The sequence below is a fragment of the Chelonia mydas genome, chromosome 7 (genome assembly GCF_015237465.2).
Source record: "Chelonia mydas isolate rCheMyd1 chromosome 7, rCheMyd1.pri.v2, whole genome shotgun sequence".
Classification (NCBI taxonomy): Eukaryota; Metazoa; Chordata; order Testudines; family Cheloniidae; genus Chelonia; species Chelonia mydas.
In genome coordinates, this window is record NC_057853.1 from 121,902,382 (window position 1) to 121,916,906 (window position 14,525).

General features: G+C 40.3%; 1 protein-coding gene across 1 annotated transcript in view; it reads left to right on the forward strand.

Moving 5' to 3' along the window:
* The window catches only part of LCOR (ligand dependent nuclear receptor corepressor), an 84,891-nt gene that overhangs the window by 53,212 nt on the left and 17,154 nt on the right, over positions 1-14,525 (forward strand). The window contains exons 4-5 of the mRNA XM_037903452.2: positions 5,961-6,093; positions 14,139-14,426. Of these exons, the coding sequence (XP_037759380.1) occupies positions 5,961-6,093; positions 14,139-14,426 (421 nt within the window). The remainder of the gene's footprint in view (positions 1-5,960; positions 6,094-14,138; positions 14,427-14,525) is intronic.

The window sequence follows — 14,525 nt, forward strand, 5'->3', positions numbered from 1 at the left end:
TTTCTGTTTTATTATCTATCCCTTTGCTACTGGTTACTAACATTTTGTTAGCTTTTTTGACTGTTGCTGCATGTTAGTAAATGTTTTTAGAGAACTATCCACAATGGCTCCCAGACCTCTTTCTTGAGTGGTTACAGCTAATTTAGACCTCATCATTTTCGTATGTATAGTTGGGATTATGTTTTGCAATGTGCATTACTTTGTATTTATCAATATTGACTTTCATCTGCCATTTTTTTGCCCAGTCACGTGGTTTTGTGAGATTCCTTTGTAACTCTTCACAGTCTGCTTTGGACTTAACTATCTTGAGTAATTTTGTATCATCTGCAAATTTTGCCCTCTCACTGTTTATCCCTTTTTCCAGATCATGGAACAGAAACTGGCTTCAGTATAGATTTTGGGGGACACTGCTATTTACTTCTCTCCACTGTGGAAACAGACCATTTATTCCTACCCTTTGTTTCCTATCTTTTAACCAGTCACTGATCCATGAGAGGACCGTCCCTCTTATCCCATGACTCCTTACTTTGCTTAAGAGCCTTTGGTGAGGGACCTTGTTAAAGGCTTTCTGAAAGTCCAAGTAAACTATAGCCACTGGATTCCCCTTCCTTGTTGATTCCCCCCTCCTCCCCAAGAATTCTAATAGATTATGAGGCATGATTTCCCGTTACAGAGGCTGTATTGACTCTTCCCCAACAAATCATGTTTATCTATGTGTCTGATCGTTCTGTCCTTTGCTGTAGTTTCAACCAGTTTTCCTGGTATTGAAGTTACACCACCTGTAATTGCCAGGATTGCCGCTGGAGCCTTTAAAAAGAATCAGTGTCACATTGGCTATCCTCCAGTCATCTGGTATAGAGGCTGATTTAAGCAATAGGTTACATATCCCATTTAGTAGTTCTGCAATTTTATGTTTGAGTTGCTTTAGAACTCTTGGCTAAATCCCATCTGCTCCTGGTGACTTATTACTGTTTCATTTATCAGTTTGTTCCAAAACCGCACTAAATGCAAACTCTGTGAATCAAATTAATCCTTGGTGTAGTTCAGTCGAAGACAATGGATTTACATCAAGGATGAGCTTGGCTCTATTATCAGGAGCTGATACAAGGCTGGGAGGCCCCATCTGTGGAAGTGGAATCAGATGGCGGATAAGCAGATTTGAGAAGGATTTGGGTGAATCTGAATTGCCTATTTAGACAAACAGTCCCACAGAAAATAAAGATACTGAAGGTCTGGTATTGCTCGGTGCACGGCAAAAATCTAAGACGAGCATCTGCAATTTGGTCCATTTTGTGCAAATCAGGTATGGTCCTCTTGTTCCTGTCCCATTGCTAATACAACCTGTAGCTGAAAGCTTGGAGGTCCTTGCTGTATTGTGAATATAGCATGCTAGCTTTTTCTTCCTAGTATCAACACATGGTTCCAGTTGTGCACAGGACTTGACCGTCGTGTACATTGAGTGAGATAAACTTTAAAGTATAGACGTTAATGTGCAGCAAATGCTAACTCTTTAGGGTCACTTTACTCACTGCTTAATTTGTGCCAGGGCTGACTCCTGGCACCTCTGGGCTTGGTAGTTCATAGCCCCAGCATCTCTGGGCTTGCATGTCAGTTATGAAAGTAAAAAAATTGTTTGAGCCCTGGCACCTCTTCCATTACAAATTAAGCTCTGCACTTACTGTATCCCTTATACTGTGTGGCATTTTTAAACAAGTGAGTAGGAAAAATGTAGGACAGGCCACATTTGGTCTGTTGGGCGGAGTTCTGCTCTCACGGGTCCAAGGAAATTGTAGAAGTAAACACGCAGGAGGGGAATGCATCAAAAGAACACTCGAAATAACATAGGGGCTTGAGGCTCTTCATTATCCAAACATGTTAGGCCCGAGGAGGATTTGATTTAAGATTCTGAATAGGCTGGAGAGGAGAGATGTTCCAAGGCTAAGCTGAGTGTCAGTCATCATAGAATTAGACAGAGTTTATTTATCAAAAGAGTTAAACAGATGGAAGAAGGTGAGAGTGGCTGCAGTACCAGAAATGTGTAGATTCCAAGGCCAGAAGGGATCATTATGGTCATCTAGTCCAGCGTTTCTCAAATGCGGCCACCAGGGACTTTTCTGGCGACCAACAGCCTACTGGGCTGGGGGCGGGGGCAAAGTAGCAGCCACTCCCCCTCCCTGTTGCTCCTGGATGCCTTGCCTTGGTGTTGGTTGCTGGGGCTGCCAGCAAGTGTTGGGCTCTGCCACCCTCTGGAGACACCTGGGGCACAACACAGGAGGAGCAGGCACCCGTTGGGTTCTCCATCTTCCCAAGGGCCGTGGGGCTCAGGCTTTGGGCTTCAGCCCTGGGGTGGCGGGGTGGCAGGCTCTGGCTGCGGGGGGCTAGAGCCTGAAGCCCCGCCACCGGAGTCTGAGGCCTGCTGGTGCGCAGCCAGAGCTCGGGACTGGAGCCTGAAGCCCCGCAGCCAGAGCCCGCCACCCCAGGGCTGAAGCTCAAAGCCTGAGCCCCACCGCCCCTGGAAAGGTGGAGCTTAATTTGTCCCCAGGCTTGCCGGGGCTGAGTAAGTCTGCTATGAAAAGTGATACTTATCTGTTTGTTAATATCACTTTTCACATCAGATTTACTAGCTAGCAATAAATAAATTACATTAATTTGGATGTGTATATGTGCATATTTATTTGTTTTTCCTAAAGCTAATTAAGTATTTTAGGGAAAAGTGTGAGAGCGGCCATCAGCAAGAGTTGGTGGCCGCACTCTGAGGCCACCAAAAAATTTGTTCTGAGAACCCCTGATCTAGTCTGACCTTCACATTGATATGAATTCATAACTGGTAGACCAATAACTGGAGGCAGCTAGGAAGGCTCCCTGTACCTGCTGTGTTTCTTAAAAAGTAGATCCTGCTCTCTCTCTTACAGTGTCAAAGGAATCTGTGTGATCATACTTTTAACTTCCCTGTTAATGCAGTAAAAATAATCCTGTTAGTAGGTTCTCCTCCCCAGGCCCACTGTGGGTTGAAACATTAGAGCCTCTTTTGGAACCCTTGGGATAAACGGGAAATCCCTCCCTTCCTTTCACGGTGGCTCTGTGTCATGAAGATCATCCCTCTGGAGGAGAGATGGATGTGGTTGGGCAATGCCACTCCAAGAAATGACTTGAGCCATGTGAAGTGCTTCCTTTCCCATGGAAAGATGGATCTGTCTACGCAGCGTTCCAACCCTTGTTGGTGTCCTTAGCGCCGTATGTAACACCAAATGTGATATTTTTGAGGGGGCTGTAGACAGGGTGGTATATAACCATATATTTTATTACTTCAAGTAAAAACGCCCTGGAGATTAAATTGTGAATTAAATTATAAAGGATGCCATTTCACTTGGCGCATGTGTGTATGTTTTCAGCTGAAGGACAGAGTTTAATTATGGATAGTACTGGTTTGTTTGAACTCTCTTCCTTCCAGTAAACTACTTCAACCATATCTTTATCTGGCTTCTTTTAGGGCGTTCTAGGTTGCAATTTCTAGAACAGTGCTGTAATTATTTTGTAATTCTAGCACAGACGTAAGATTTCAGTCAGCTTGAATGCTCTCTGTACTGTCTGACTGCTTTACACGCTAGTTCTATGTGTTCAGTTCACATCCTTCCTTTTAACGGTGCTAGGAAGGGAGCTGGACAGCACAGAGTGGATTGAATTGGTGCTGTTTTGGTGTAGTTACAGAATTAGAGTTGTGTAACTGAAATTGCAGCCTGGAGAAAACAGTTGCACACTGTCCAGCTTTATGGTGTTGGTCAGTACCTTCTTCCCCTTTCCAAGCCCTCACTTATCTCCCATCACCATCCTTACTGTTTCTGTGTGGGGGACTAGATGGGACAATGAGTTGATGCACTTCCAGAGATGTATGTTTAAATCCTGAGATCAGAAGTAAAAATTATTTTCGTAGTCCTTTCCTAGTCCTCTTTTGTCCACATCAGTCACCACATAACTCAGCATGACGAGCAGACTGTGCTCAAGGAGAGCTCAGGGTTGGGATGACAGTGGGTGGTGCAGGCCAAGATTGAGGTGCCTTAGCAGAGCTATTTAGGAGAAAAGCCTGCCCTTGCTCTTGGCTCTAGTCTGTGCTGAGTGTCTTGCTTTCACAAGCAGTCAGATTCACACACATTTTTTAAAAGGAAAGAAAACAATCTTTCTAACTGAAGTATACTGAAAAGAGTAATGTATTTGTAGCAGTTGTTTAGAGGATGGAGTGGGGAGTACGCTACGGAAATTTGTGGATTACATGATGTTCATCGGGGGATAGCAAATGCATTGGATGAGAATATTCAAAAATAAAACAATCTTTTTAAATTGGAGAAATGACCTGAAATAATGAAATGTACAAATGAGTCATTTGGAAGGAATAATAAAATATGCAAATATAATAATACCTAGCTTGTATGTAGCACAGTTCGTCAGTAGATCTCCAAGTACTTTACAAAAGAAGTCAGTATCTTTATCCCCATTTTACAAAGGGGGAAACTGAAGCACACAGAGATGAAGTGATTTGCCTAAAGTTACCCAGCAGGCCAGTGGTAAACCTGGGAATGGAACCCAGGTCTCCAGAGTTCCACTCCAGTGCTCTATCCACTACGCTGCACTGCCTCTTTTGTTTAAAGTGCCTTTGTAAATAGTGGGAGATAGCTGGGAAACGTCTCCCAAACTCTGTGGTGCTGGCAGCTTCCCAGAATCCAAAGAGTTGCACCTAATTTGTATAGCACTTCACACTTTTTCAAATGAATTTGTCATAACACCTTCCTTGCACCAAACAATGTAAAATATAACATGGACAAATATCAACTCAAATTTACAATCTGCAAAAATAAATTTTAAAAAGAACTACCCCACTTTCTTATACACACCACACACACGTGGATGTACACAAAAGGGAATATGCCTTTCCAACTCAACCAATCTACTCAGAGACAGAGTAAATATAGAACATTATTATGTATAGTAGAACCTAGCTAATTCTTACTTTGATAAACTGAAAACCTGGTAATTTGCAATATCCAGTGGTCTCCACCCATTTTATAGGAAAGATTTAATAGACAGTGTGTGAATATACTACAGTACAACTAAATATAATTAAGGTTTTCCAAATAATGCATACCAACTGCACCTTTAAAAATAAATGAACATGTACACTTCTAGACTTTTGACTTTAGGTTTCTTAACTACAGTTTTCTAATTTTTTTTTAAAATAAAAATTGTAGTGACACATGCACACTTCTCTCTCTCTCTCTTGTAATGAAGCTTTTTCTTTTGGAATATTCTTGAAACCAGCCAGTTGCTTTCAGCTGAGTTGTAAGAGGGATTTCACGAGCTTGTGATTCTTCTATTCATTCCAGTTTGGTGGCAATATTGTGAATCTAGAAGGTTATTCTCCATTTAAAAGTTGGTGATGTGTGTCTTGCCACAGACTGTGCTCAGGTTGTGCTCAGTTTGCCTGGAAGCTGTGCAAAATGTGGGGGTGGGATGAGAATTATTTTCTGTGTGTTCTGTCATCTTCTATTTCATATAGAACTAAAAGTTCTCAATGAAGATTAAGTGTTTGAAGCCAGTTTCTTGGCCAAATGCCTGGTGAAATATTCAGCCTTTTCTCTGTCCTAAGTATCCCTCATTTCCTCTACTGCTGTCATACTGGAAAAAGCACTGATTACCCTCTTTAGGTTTATATTTAATATTTTGGCCTTTCCAACATATTGCATTTCATGATTTTGTTGTTGTTGATGTGACTTAAGGTTTAAACCTTAATTATCAAGATGGGTCTATTGGGTAGGCAGTCATTGCATAACTACAAGTTTTTGTTGAAAAACCTCTTTTTATAATGGTGCTGGTTTAAAGAGTGCTTGATAGCTGTGAGTGATTTATTAATGTGGCAGGGGGAGAGAGCTTACAAACATTTCATTTCATTACTTTTTTTTTTTTTGCAGGAACACCTACTCAGTCTGGATGAGCCAGCTTCGGAAGCTGGGCAAAAAGCTCTACTTAGACAAGAGCAAGCAAAAATCATTCGGTTTGAGCGGCAAGCAGAAGAGTTCCTCAATGCAGTCTTTTACAGGAAAGGTTGGTCCTAGTGAAAGAATGGCATCTCTGGCCTGGCCCTTTGCCTACAGTACGAGTATCTCAGAGATGGGCTGCTGGAGTTTTCAACATTGCTTCAGTGTTTTCAGTTACTTTACCCCTTTATTGTGTTTAGTTTTAGAAAGGGGTAAAGAGGAAACAGTCTTCTCTCTGAGGGTCTGGGAGAGACACCTATTACAAGCCCTAAAACCACCCTGGCAAGAGAACTGGGTTGTTTGGGGTTTTTTGCATTTTGAGGGAGCAGTGTTCAATATTTGCCCAGCAGAATCTTCCCTGTAATCCAATGCAAGGGTAAGTGGAGAGTTTGATGGAAGTTGTAGTTCCATGATGCGGAACTGCCAAGTCCTAGCAACAGTTAGGTCACAGAGGGGCTGCTCTAGTTTACACCACTGCCATAAGCTACCACTGGACCTCCACACTAGTGAAGGATAGGTGTGGCAGAGCTCTCTGCTCCCCTCTACTGAGGAGAGAGAGAGGCAACTGATGCAGGACTTCGCTCCACTGGCTTTACACCAATGGGGAGTTCCCCTTTGCAAAGAGAATTTGCCACTGTCAACTTGTAGCTCAAGCAGACTGAAGAATGCAGCTCATTGTCTGTCTTGGCCTTTGTTTAGTGTTTGTTTGTGTTTGGTTTGTTCAGCTACATGACAGTAACAGTATGCTTCCCTGCCTGGCAGCGTCCTGGGCTTGACAAGGGCTGCGGCTGGGGCCTCACTCCTCAGCCCCGTGGCTTCCACTAGGGGCTGTAGCCGGGGCCGCGCACCTTAACCCCACAGCTTCCGCTGGGGGCTGCAGCTGGGACCCTGTGCCCCTGCCTGCCTTGCAGCTTCCCAGGGCCACAGGCCCCCCTGCTGTGGCTGAGGCTTAGTGGGGGTTGTAGCTGGGGCCATGTACCCCTGTTCTGGAATGGAGGCTGTGAGCCTCTTGTGGCTGTGCTCTCTGCTGCGGCCACTGGAGCCGGGGCTGTCAGTTCCCCCAAATCTCCCAATGGGACTCCATTCCTTCCCCCTTCCTAGCTCTACCCCCTGCTTATTTTTAGTAAAGTAACAGATAGGTCACCGGCTCCGTGAATTTTTGTTTATTGCCCGTGACCTGTTCATGACTTTTACTAAAAATAACCGTGATAAAATCTTAGCCTTACTCATGGACTGTGCTTTAGACCTTTTATGTAGTCCACCAGAGTCTGTAGCATTTTTCTTTCTGTTTGAGAAAATTCTAAGCTTTTGTTAGATGTGTACTTTTATTGTAAAAAATTGTTTAATTTTCTAATTATTAACCAATGGTACCCAAGAGAAGTGTCCATTTGGCTTCAAGAGACAGTGCAGCTGCATCAGCAAGATTTCTGCTGCTTGCTGTTATGCTCAACTCTATTCTTCTTTAGCATTTAAATTTGAGAATTGTTTGTAAAATGGTTTGAATATATAAAGTGCTATATAAGTGCTGTGTATTTTATTTGTATTTATCATTTATATTCAGTAGTTTGTGCTCTTCTGTCCTAATTCTTCATCATGAGTTAATGAGATTATCTTGAGCCACTCTACCTTGGAAGGCACATGACAGTCACTGTGCCTTTAAAGCCGCAGGTTGCAGTGATGTGTGACTGCAGGTGTATGTTCTGTGTCTTCTCTCCTTATTTGGAAATGTTAATTGGTCTAGTTATAAACTATACCCCATGTTGTGGGCACTCTATATCTGCATGTAATCCACCTCGTGTGAAATTTCCCCAGGCAGCTTTAATGTTTTTGAAGAGTTCTGCATCCTCCCATGTATACCTCGAGGGGATGTGTCAAACTTTTGCCGGCAGTATCTGGGTCTGAGATCTAGGCTTCAAGAACTTTGATTCTTTTTACTCTCTTTGGCCCTATCTTGGACATCCTTCAACAGGCCTTAATAAAACCTTGAGGAAAAGGAAGATTGCACCTTAGGTGAAAAGAGCCTTTATACGTCCTCTGTGTTACAACATAAGCCTCATTAATCTATCTTGTCTTTTTCCTGTATATATTCCTTAGGTACAACTCAGCCCAAGATAAACTCTTGGTATGCCCTGCCCTTAACAGAAAAACTTACATGAAGGACTAGTATAATGTACAGAAATACATTAAATATTAACAAAACCTTTCAGAAGTTTACGACTATTATACCAGTATAAGATTATGAAATGTGATTGTATAGTGAACTACACTTCACAGGGAGTAAAATGTTGTTGGTATTATTTATTTAGGGTTAGATTGTGGCTTGCTATATGCATCCTTGTAGAGGAGAATTTAAATCACTAGTCAGGAAGACTCGATTTAATTATGGATTTCTACATAAAAGTGCATTCTTGTTGGCTGTTATAACCTTAATACATATTCTTCATAACTCAGAGATAGATATAGGTTTCATTTTTAGAAGGTACACACTATACATTTTTTAAGTAATTAGTTTGAAAACTTTTCAGATTAGTTTTACAGCTATATCAGAAAATGAATGATTGTTTGGTTATTTCATTTACCAAAGGTAATTGAAGCAGATATTTATGAAGTCATTGGGAGGTGAACTATCTCCAGTTCAACAGGTTAATCATTAATATTTGGAGGATTTTCTTCCCATGCTGTATTAGGAGGAGAACATCACCAGACAGACATTTAAATTGTTTTATTTAACTAAAACAGCAACACTATGTATTGTGGATTTTTTTCTTCAACAGCAAACATATAATATTTTAACAAAACAAGCATATTAATTTTGAATTTAGTTAAACATTCAAGTTTTTTAAAATCAGGTTTGTTTTTGTTAAAATTGTTTTTAATTAAAATACTTAAATGAAAAAAAAATTTTTTTTTAAACAAGAATTAAATCGACTACCTCAGCCAGGTCAACATGAGAAAACATAAAATATTGGCTTCTGCAGCTAACTCAGTCGTCTTCACCTTCATTTTCCTGTTTGTTCATAATCTGGAAAAGAAAAATATGCTTTCCTGCTTCTTCAGGTCCTGAATGATTTCTCAATTTGGAATGAATTAGTCCAAAGGAAGAAAATATTCTTTCTACACTGGCAGAAGAAGCTACTGCTGTGAGATGATCACTTCAACAGTCTCTGAATCCCAGTGCTTAAGTGACTTCCACCAGTTCACTGTTGTGGCTTTCTTTAAATCATCATCAGCAAACATATATTTCTTGAATGGTTCACCCTAAGCTCTGAAGTTTGATGGTTGGCATTACAGAGGGATGATTGCTGGATGTCCATGTCACAGCCAACTCCTCTTCTTCAGTTGTTAAAGTTTGTCCCTGGTATTGAGTATTGAGAATATTTGCAAGAAAATGAGCTGGAGATAGTGCTTGTCCCATTTGTTTTTTTAATGCTTGTAATTTAACCCTGTCATTGCATGTTTCTCTTTTTAAGATCATAGAATATCAGGGTTGGAAGGGACCTCAGCTGATCATCTAGTCCAATCCCCTGCTCAAAGCAGGACCAATCCCCAATTTTTGCTCTAGATCCCTAAATGGCCCCCTCAAGGATTGAACTCACAAGCCTGGGTTTAGCAGGCCAATGCTCAAACCACTGAGCTGTCCCTCCCTCAGTTCCTTCCAAATTTCAACAGTGTCAGCAATAAACCAGCGATTTCCCTGAATTTTGTGCAAGGCTACAGAAATAGCTTCAGGGTACTCAGCATGTGTTCAACATTTCTCTTCAGCCCAACGGTGAGAACTTTGGCTGTGACAGTGCCATCTATTTTCTCACAGTTTTGTTCAGAAAGGAGATTAGGCCAATTCTTGATACAGTGCTCAAAACAGTCCACAACTGAGTTCCATCGTGTGTCTTGTGGGAGCGTTAGCTTGGTTCCTCCCAAGCTGCGTATTAGACATTTGAAATTTTTTTCACAGTTTGTTATAGCTTTTACTGTTACTTCTTGTAAGTATTCTGCTGTAAGGAAGACATTCCCTTCTTCTGTTGTCACACAAGCACATACAACAGGATCATTGTGGACATTGCTCCCCCCTCAAGACTCAGGTTAACAATTTCACGCTCTAGACCTTTTGCACACTGCTCAATTTCTCTTTCATACGCTTTATCCAGCAATTTGCCTGCGACATCTGCTCTATTGGGTGGACTGTATCTTAATGACTGAACCATGTTAATGAAGTGTGGGTTCTCAGTCATACAGAAAGGAGAGTTTGTTGCATAAACAAACCAAAGAATTTTTTCATCAATTACCTCTTTTTGTAAACTGCACGTTCTTATCACAAACTTATGTATGCTTGTTTCTGGATGATGGAGATTTTTTTTTTCTTTTTGCTACAGGTGATATACTGTGGCTATGTGACATACATGATGTGACTGAAAAACTATCATTGGCAGATAACTCTGAAACTATAGAAAATTATGGTGATCTTGAAGGTGGATAGTCTTCAGAATCCTGTATGTTGAGGATGGATTCTCCTAAACAAAATAAGTCAATGTAGTTATTTAATTATTATTACCATACTGCTCATTTAGTATTACTTATTTCATTCACTGACATTCAGTACTACTTTAAAGGTGAAATTGTAAAGGAAGCTCTGCCTATTTCAGCTATTTATTTTTTTATCACAACTGCATCTAAAATGACAGTACCATAGAGTAACAACAATATTTTTTGCTCAAACATGAGAATTCAAGAATAGTCCAGAAGGAAGACAGGCAGTCCTTAAGAAAGAAGTATGAAATAAAAGTTTACCAACCTGAAGATCCTGAATATTCAGACATGTTCCTTTCATCATCTTTCAGCGTAGCTCCCTCCTGAGAAGGAACACTTCTCATGATGATGTTTCATTTGGGCAACCAGGCCTTGCATTTCTTTGTTGCACTGTTTGCATTTTGCACGCATGCCTGTCTTACCTCAAGGTAGAGGAGCTTCATTAAAATATCCCAAACTGGGTCTCTTTTACGGCCTGCTGCCATTATAGGTTTTTCCTTTTAGTGAGAGAACAGTATGGTAGACCTCAAATCAGTGAAGGCGACACTCAGGAAGACCTCAAGATTTCTGGAATATGCTGCTCAAACAGTTTCACTTTTGTTTCTACTGCCTGTCCCTCCCTTCTCACATTTATCTCTAGACTTCTTCTCCTTGTCCAGAACTATTCCACCCCCAACAATCTTCTATTCATTGAACTTTTTGAAACTTTCCACTTTTAGAAAGAGGTAAGGGATTGACTCTGTGTACACAAATTTGCAGAGGGACAATAGGGTTGAGGTCTGTTATTTCTCACCTCTATATATTATTTATTTATTTTAAAACATTTTTGCTGTTAACAAGCATGTTATCTCTGGAGATGCAAATCCATAGTTTGAGAACTGCAAAACTAAGCATCCCTGATGGTATCTTCTAGACTGAGCACTGAGTCTCATTGGTGGATAGAAAGATTAATTTAAATAATCTATACAGAAGCCCCTGGAACCCCATAAGATTGGGTTCCTAATCCATGAACTATAGGAACTCATTTACAAAACTTTTCTTAAACGTTACATGAATATATTGTCTCATTCGATAGAATTAGAATTTATGATCCCTATTCCATGATGAGATATCTTTGCGCTGTAATGTATCTTAATTAAAACTATCTTTAGATAGGTTTTTTCCTCAAAAAGCATTTTATAAAAAAAAATCTGATTTAAATTAAAAAATCAGATTTTTTTGATTTTTTTAAAAAAAATCATTGATGTGTATCCACCCTGGTTCAAGCCCAGATACTGGTATTTTATATTTTACAGACAAATAAAATGACAGGTTCTTGCCCCATTAATCTTTTATTTTTAATACACAAGATGACAAAAAAAGGTAGTGGAAGAGCAAGGCATGGAACAGTATATTCACTGAAATATGCAACACATAATATTATTCCCCCTCTCCTTTTTCTCTAGAACAAAACCATTTTAACCTAGGGAGACAACTAAAACAGATTGCAGCTATTAAGGGTAAATAATCACTTACTGTTTTGTTTTTGCTCCATTTGAAGTTTCATGACATTGGCTACAAGTAGTCCTTTTTGAAGTTTTAAAAACTTGTTTTTTTATTGCACAGACTTATCTGAATATTACATATGATAATATACATACAATAATATTACATACGATAATATAATGAAAATTGAGTCTTAAAAGCTTCAAAAATCACCAGGAGTACTTGTTTTGTGGCCAAATTAAACACCTGCGAGCTGTGTAGCAGGACTTCTTAGTTTCTCTGATGCAGTGGTTCTGGATCTGCTGCCTGTCCACAAAGCATGACTAATCTGATACAGTAATAATATTTTAAAATGTATTTGTATTAAACTAGTCCCCAAACCCCCAGACAGAATTGGGGCTTTGTTGTGATACGCCCTGTACAAACACGAATGTTTTTAATATAAATACAATTTATTCCCTATTTTCCCCATATCACATTCCTCATTAGTTGCGAGGCACCTATTTTAAAAATAGTGTTTTGTTTTTATTCAGCACCTTTCATATTAGAGGACTTCACTCAGTAATGAACTTCATGCTGCAGTGACCTTGTTGGAAGGGATGGAAAGGATTCCTAGAACTTCTCCTGGCTTTTTAGATGGAATTACTTTGGAGTCTGTGGGTCAGAGAAGTAAGGCCCCACTCATGGGGATATTTATTGGGTACCACTGTGCTTTTGGAAAAGTTACTCTGTTAGAGGGCTTTCCCTTCACCCTCTCCCCTGGTTCTTGTCATGTAGACAGAAAGCAGAAGACCAGAAGTCCGAAGTGCAAACAATGCAATGTTTACTGGGGTTAGTTTCCAAGCAAACATATTCCAAAGCCCTTCGCACCAGTTGGGCTTATCTCTATACACCGATAGGGTCTGTTCCCCAGGGTTCCCTTCCCAGCTCTGATGCTGCAGAGCATTTACCCCGTGTCCCCCTTCCCAGCTCTGACGCCGCAGAGCGTTGCCTGTGTCCCTATTCCTTGTTCCCATTCCCCCCCCTCGCAAATATAATTCCGATTTCCCTTCTCCCCACTTCCTGTTTGACCCCAGTTTATATAGTAATATTTTCAGCTATACCTTAACCAGTCATTTTACTGAAATTTAACTAACCAATCCTAACATATTGTAACATAATTCTCTAACCAATTATATCCCACTACCCTAATTAACTTACACCTAGCAAAATTAATTGTACAGCAGACAGAAACAATTAGAGAACCAGACAGATTAACAATAGAACAGTGGGGGCTATAAAGATAAAACATACAAAAATGAGGGTTTCACAACCATTGATAAGTGATTTCCTGCCAGACAGGATGCTTTCAAACTGGGTTTTCTTAAACCATCCTAAGATCTGTTTATCTTGTGGTGATGGGCATTATCAGGACAGGATCATTTTCCTAACAGCCCAGCACCACCTTATTTCAATGTGACTGGTTTGGAATGTGAGGATGTGACCATAGGCTTTCCAGTTTATGGCTGCCTCTGCTTAGCCAAAGGCCTTAGCCTAAGAACAAGCCTCAGGCTATCCAAGTGAGAGAAGGCCCATACAAAGGTGGACTTTGATTTTGATTCTTTGTTTTTATACCCCTGTAACTAGCTAAGTGATAAAAATACACCTAAATTCTTAAAGTATAGGCCTTTACAGGCAGGCCTGAATATCTATATTCTAACATACTCCAGGTAACTTACTGCAGGTAAGTTACTCCACTCTTCCACTGTAAACCTGTTCTGGTTTTTGTAAAAAACTTCAGTTTAAAATAGTTACTGTACATTTTCCTTCATGATTCTGGTTCTCCTTCCACCCCCAGCCCCTCTCAAAAATCCATTTGGGATATACTTATTGGGAAAAAAAGTTTAGGAAATATTACTTAAATCTTGTAGGAATATTGTTATATTGAGGATCTATGTTATAAATAGCAACATTTCGTTATTTAGGTATCTTAAGAATAAGTTGCGTCTCCTTGAAGGAAGTATTGCATCTTTAAGAAAATCTAGAGAGTGAAATGTAATATTTTGATTTCAAAGTTACACTTGTAAAATTCTTCCTTTTAAAAAAAAAAATCTCTGTTTACAGACAGTCCTGGGGTCTCTGACCCCAATATTCCCCTAGTGGCCCGGGAGATCATGCAGCGAATGATCCGACAGTTTGCTGCTGAATATACCTCAAAAAATAGCTCTACTCAGGACTCCAGCCAGCCCAATAGCACAAAGAACCAAAGCCTGCTGAAAGCATCTCTGGTCGCCTCCTCTCCCACGGCTGCAACTGCTCAGAACCCTGTGCTCAGCAAACTTCTCATGGCTGACCAAGACTCGCCTCTGGACCTTACTGTCAGAAAGTCTCAGTCAGAACCTAGTGAACAAGGTATGACTATTACCAAAAGTATCTTGCATTCAGTTCCAATATGCTAGAGGCATTGTCGGCACAAAGCAGGGAAGAATTAGAAGTGTAAACTGTTAAATG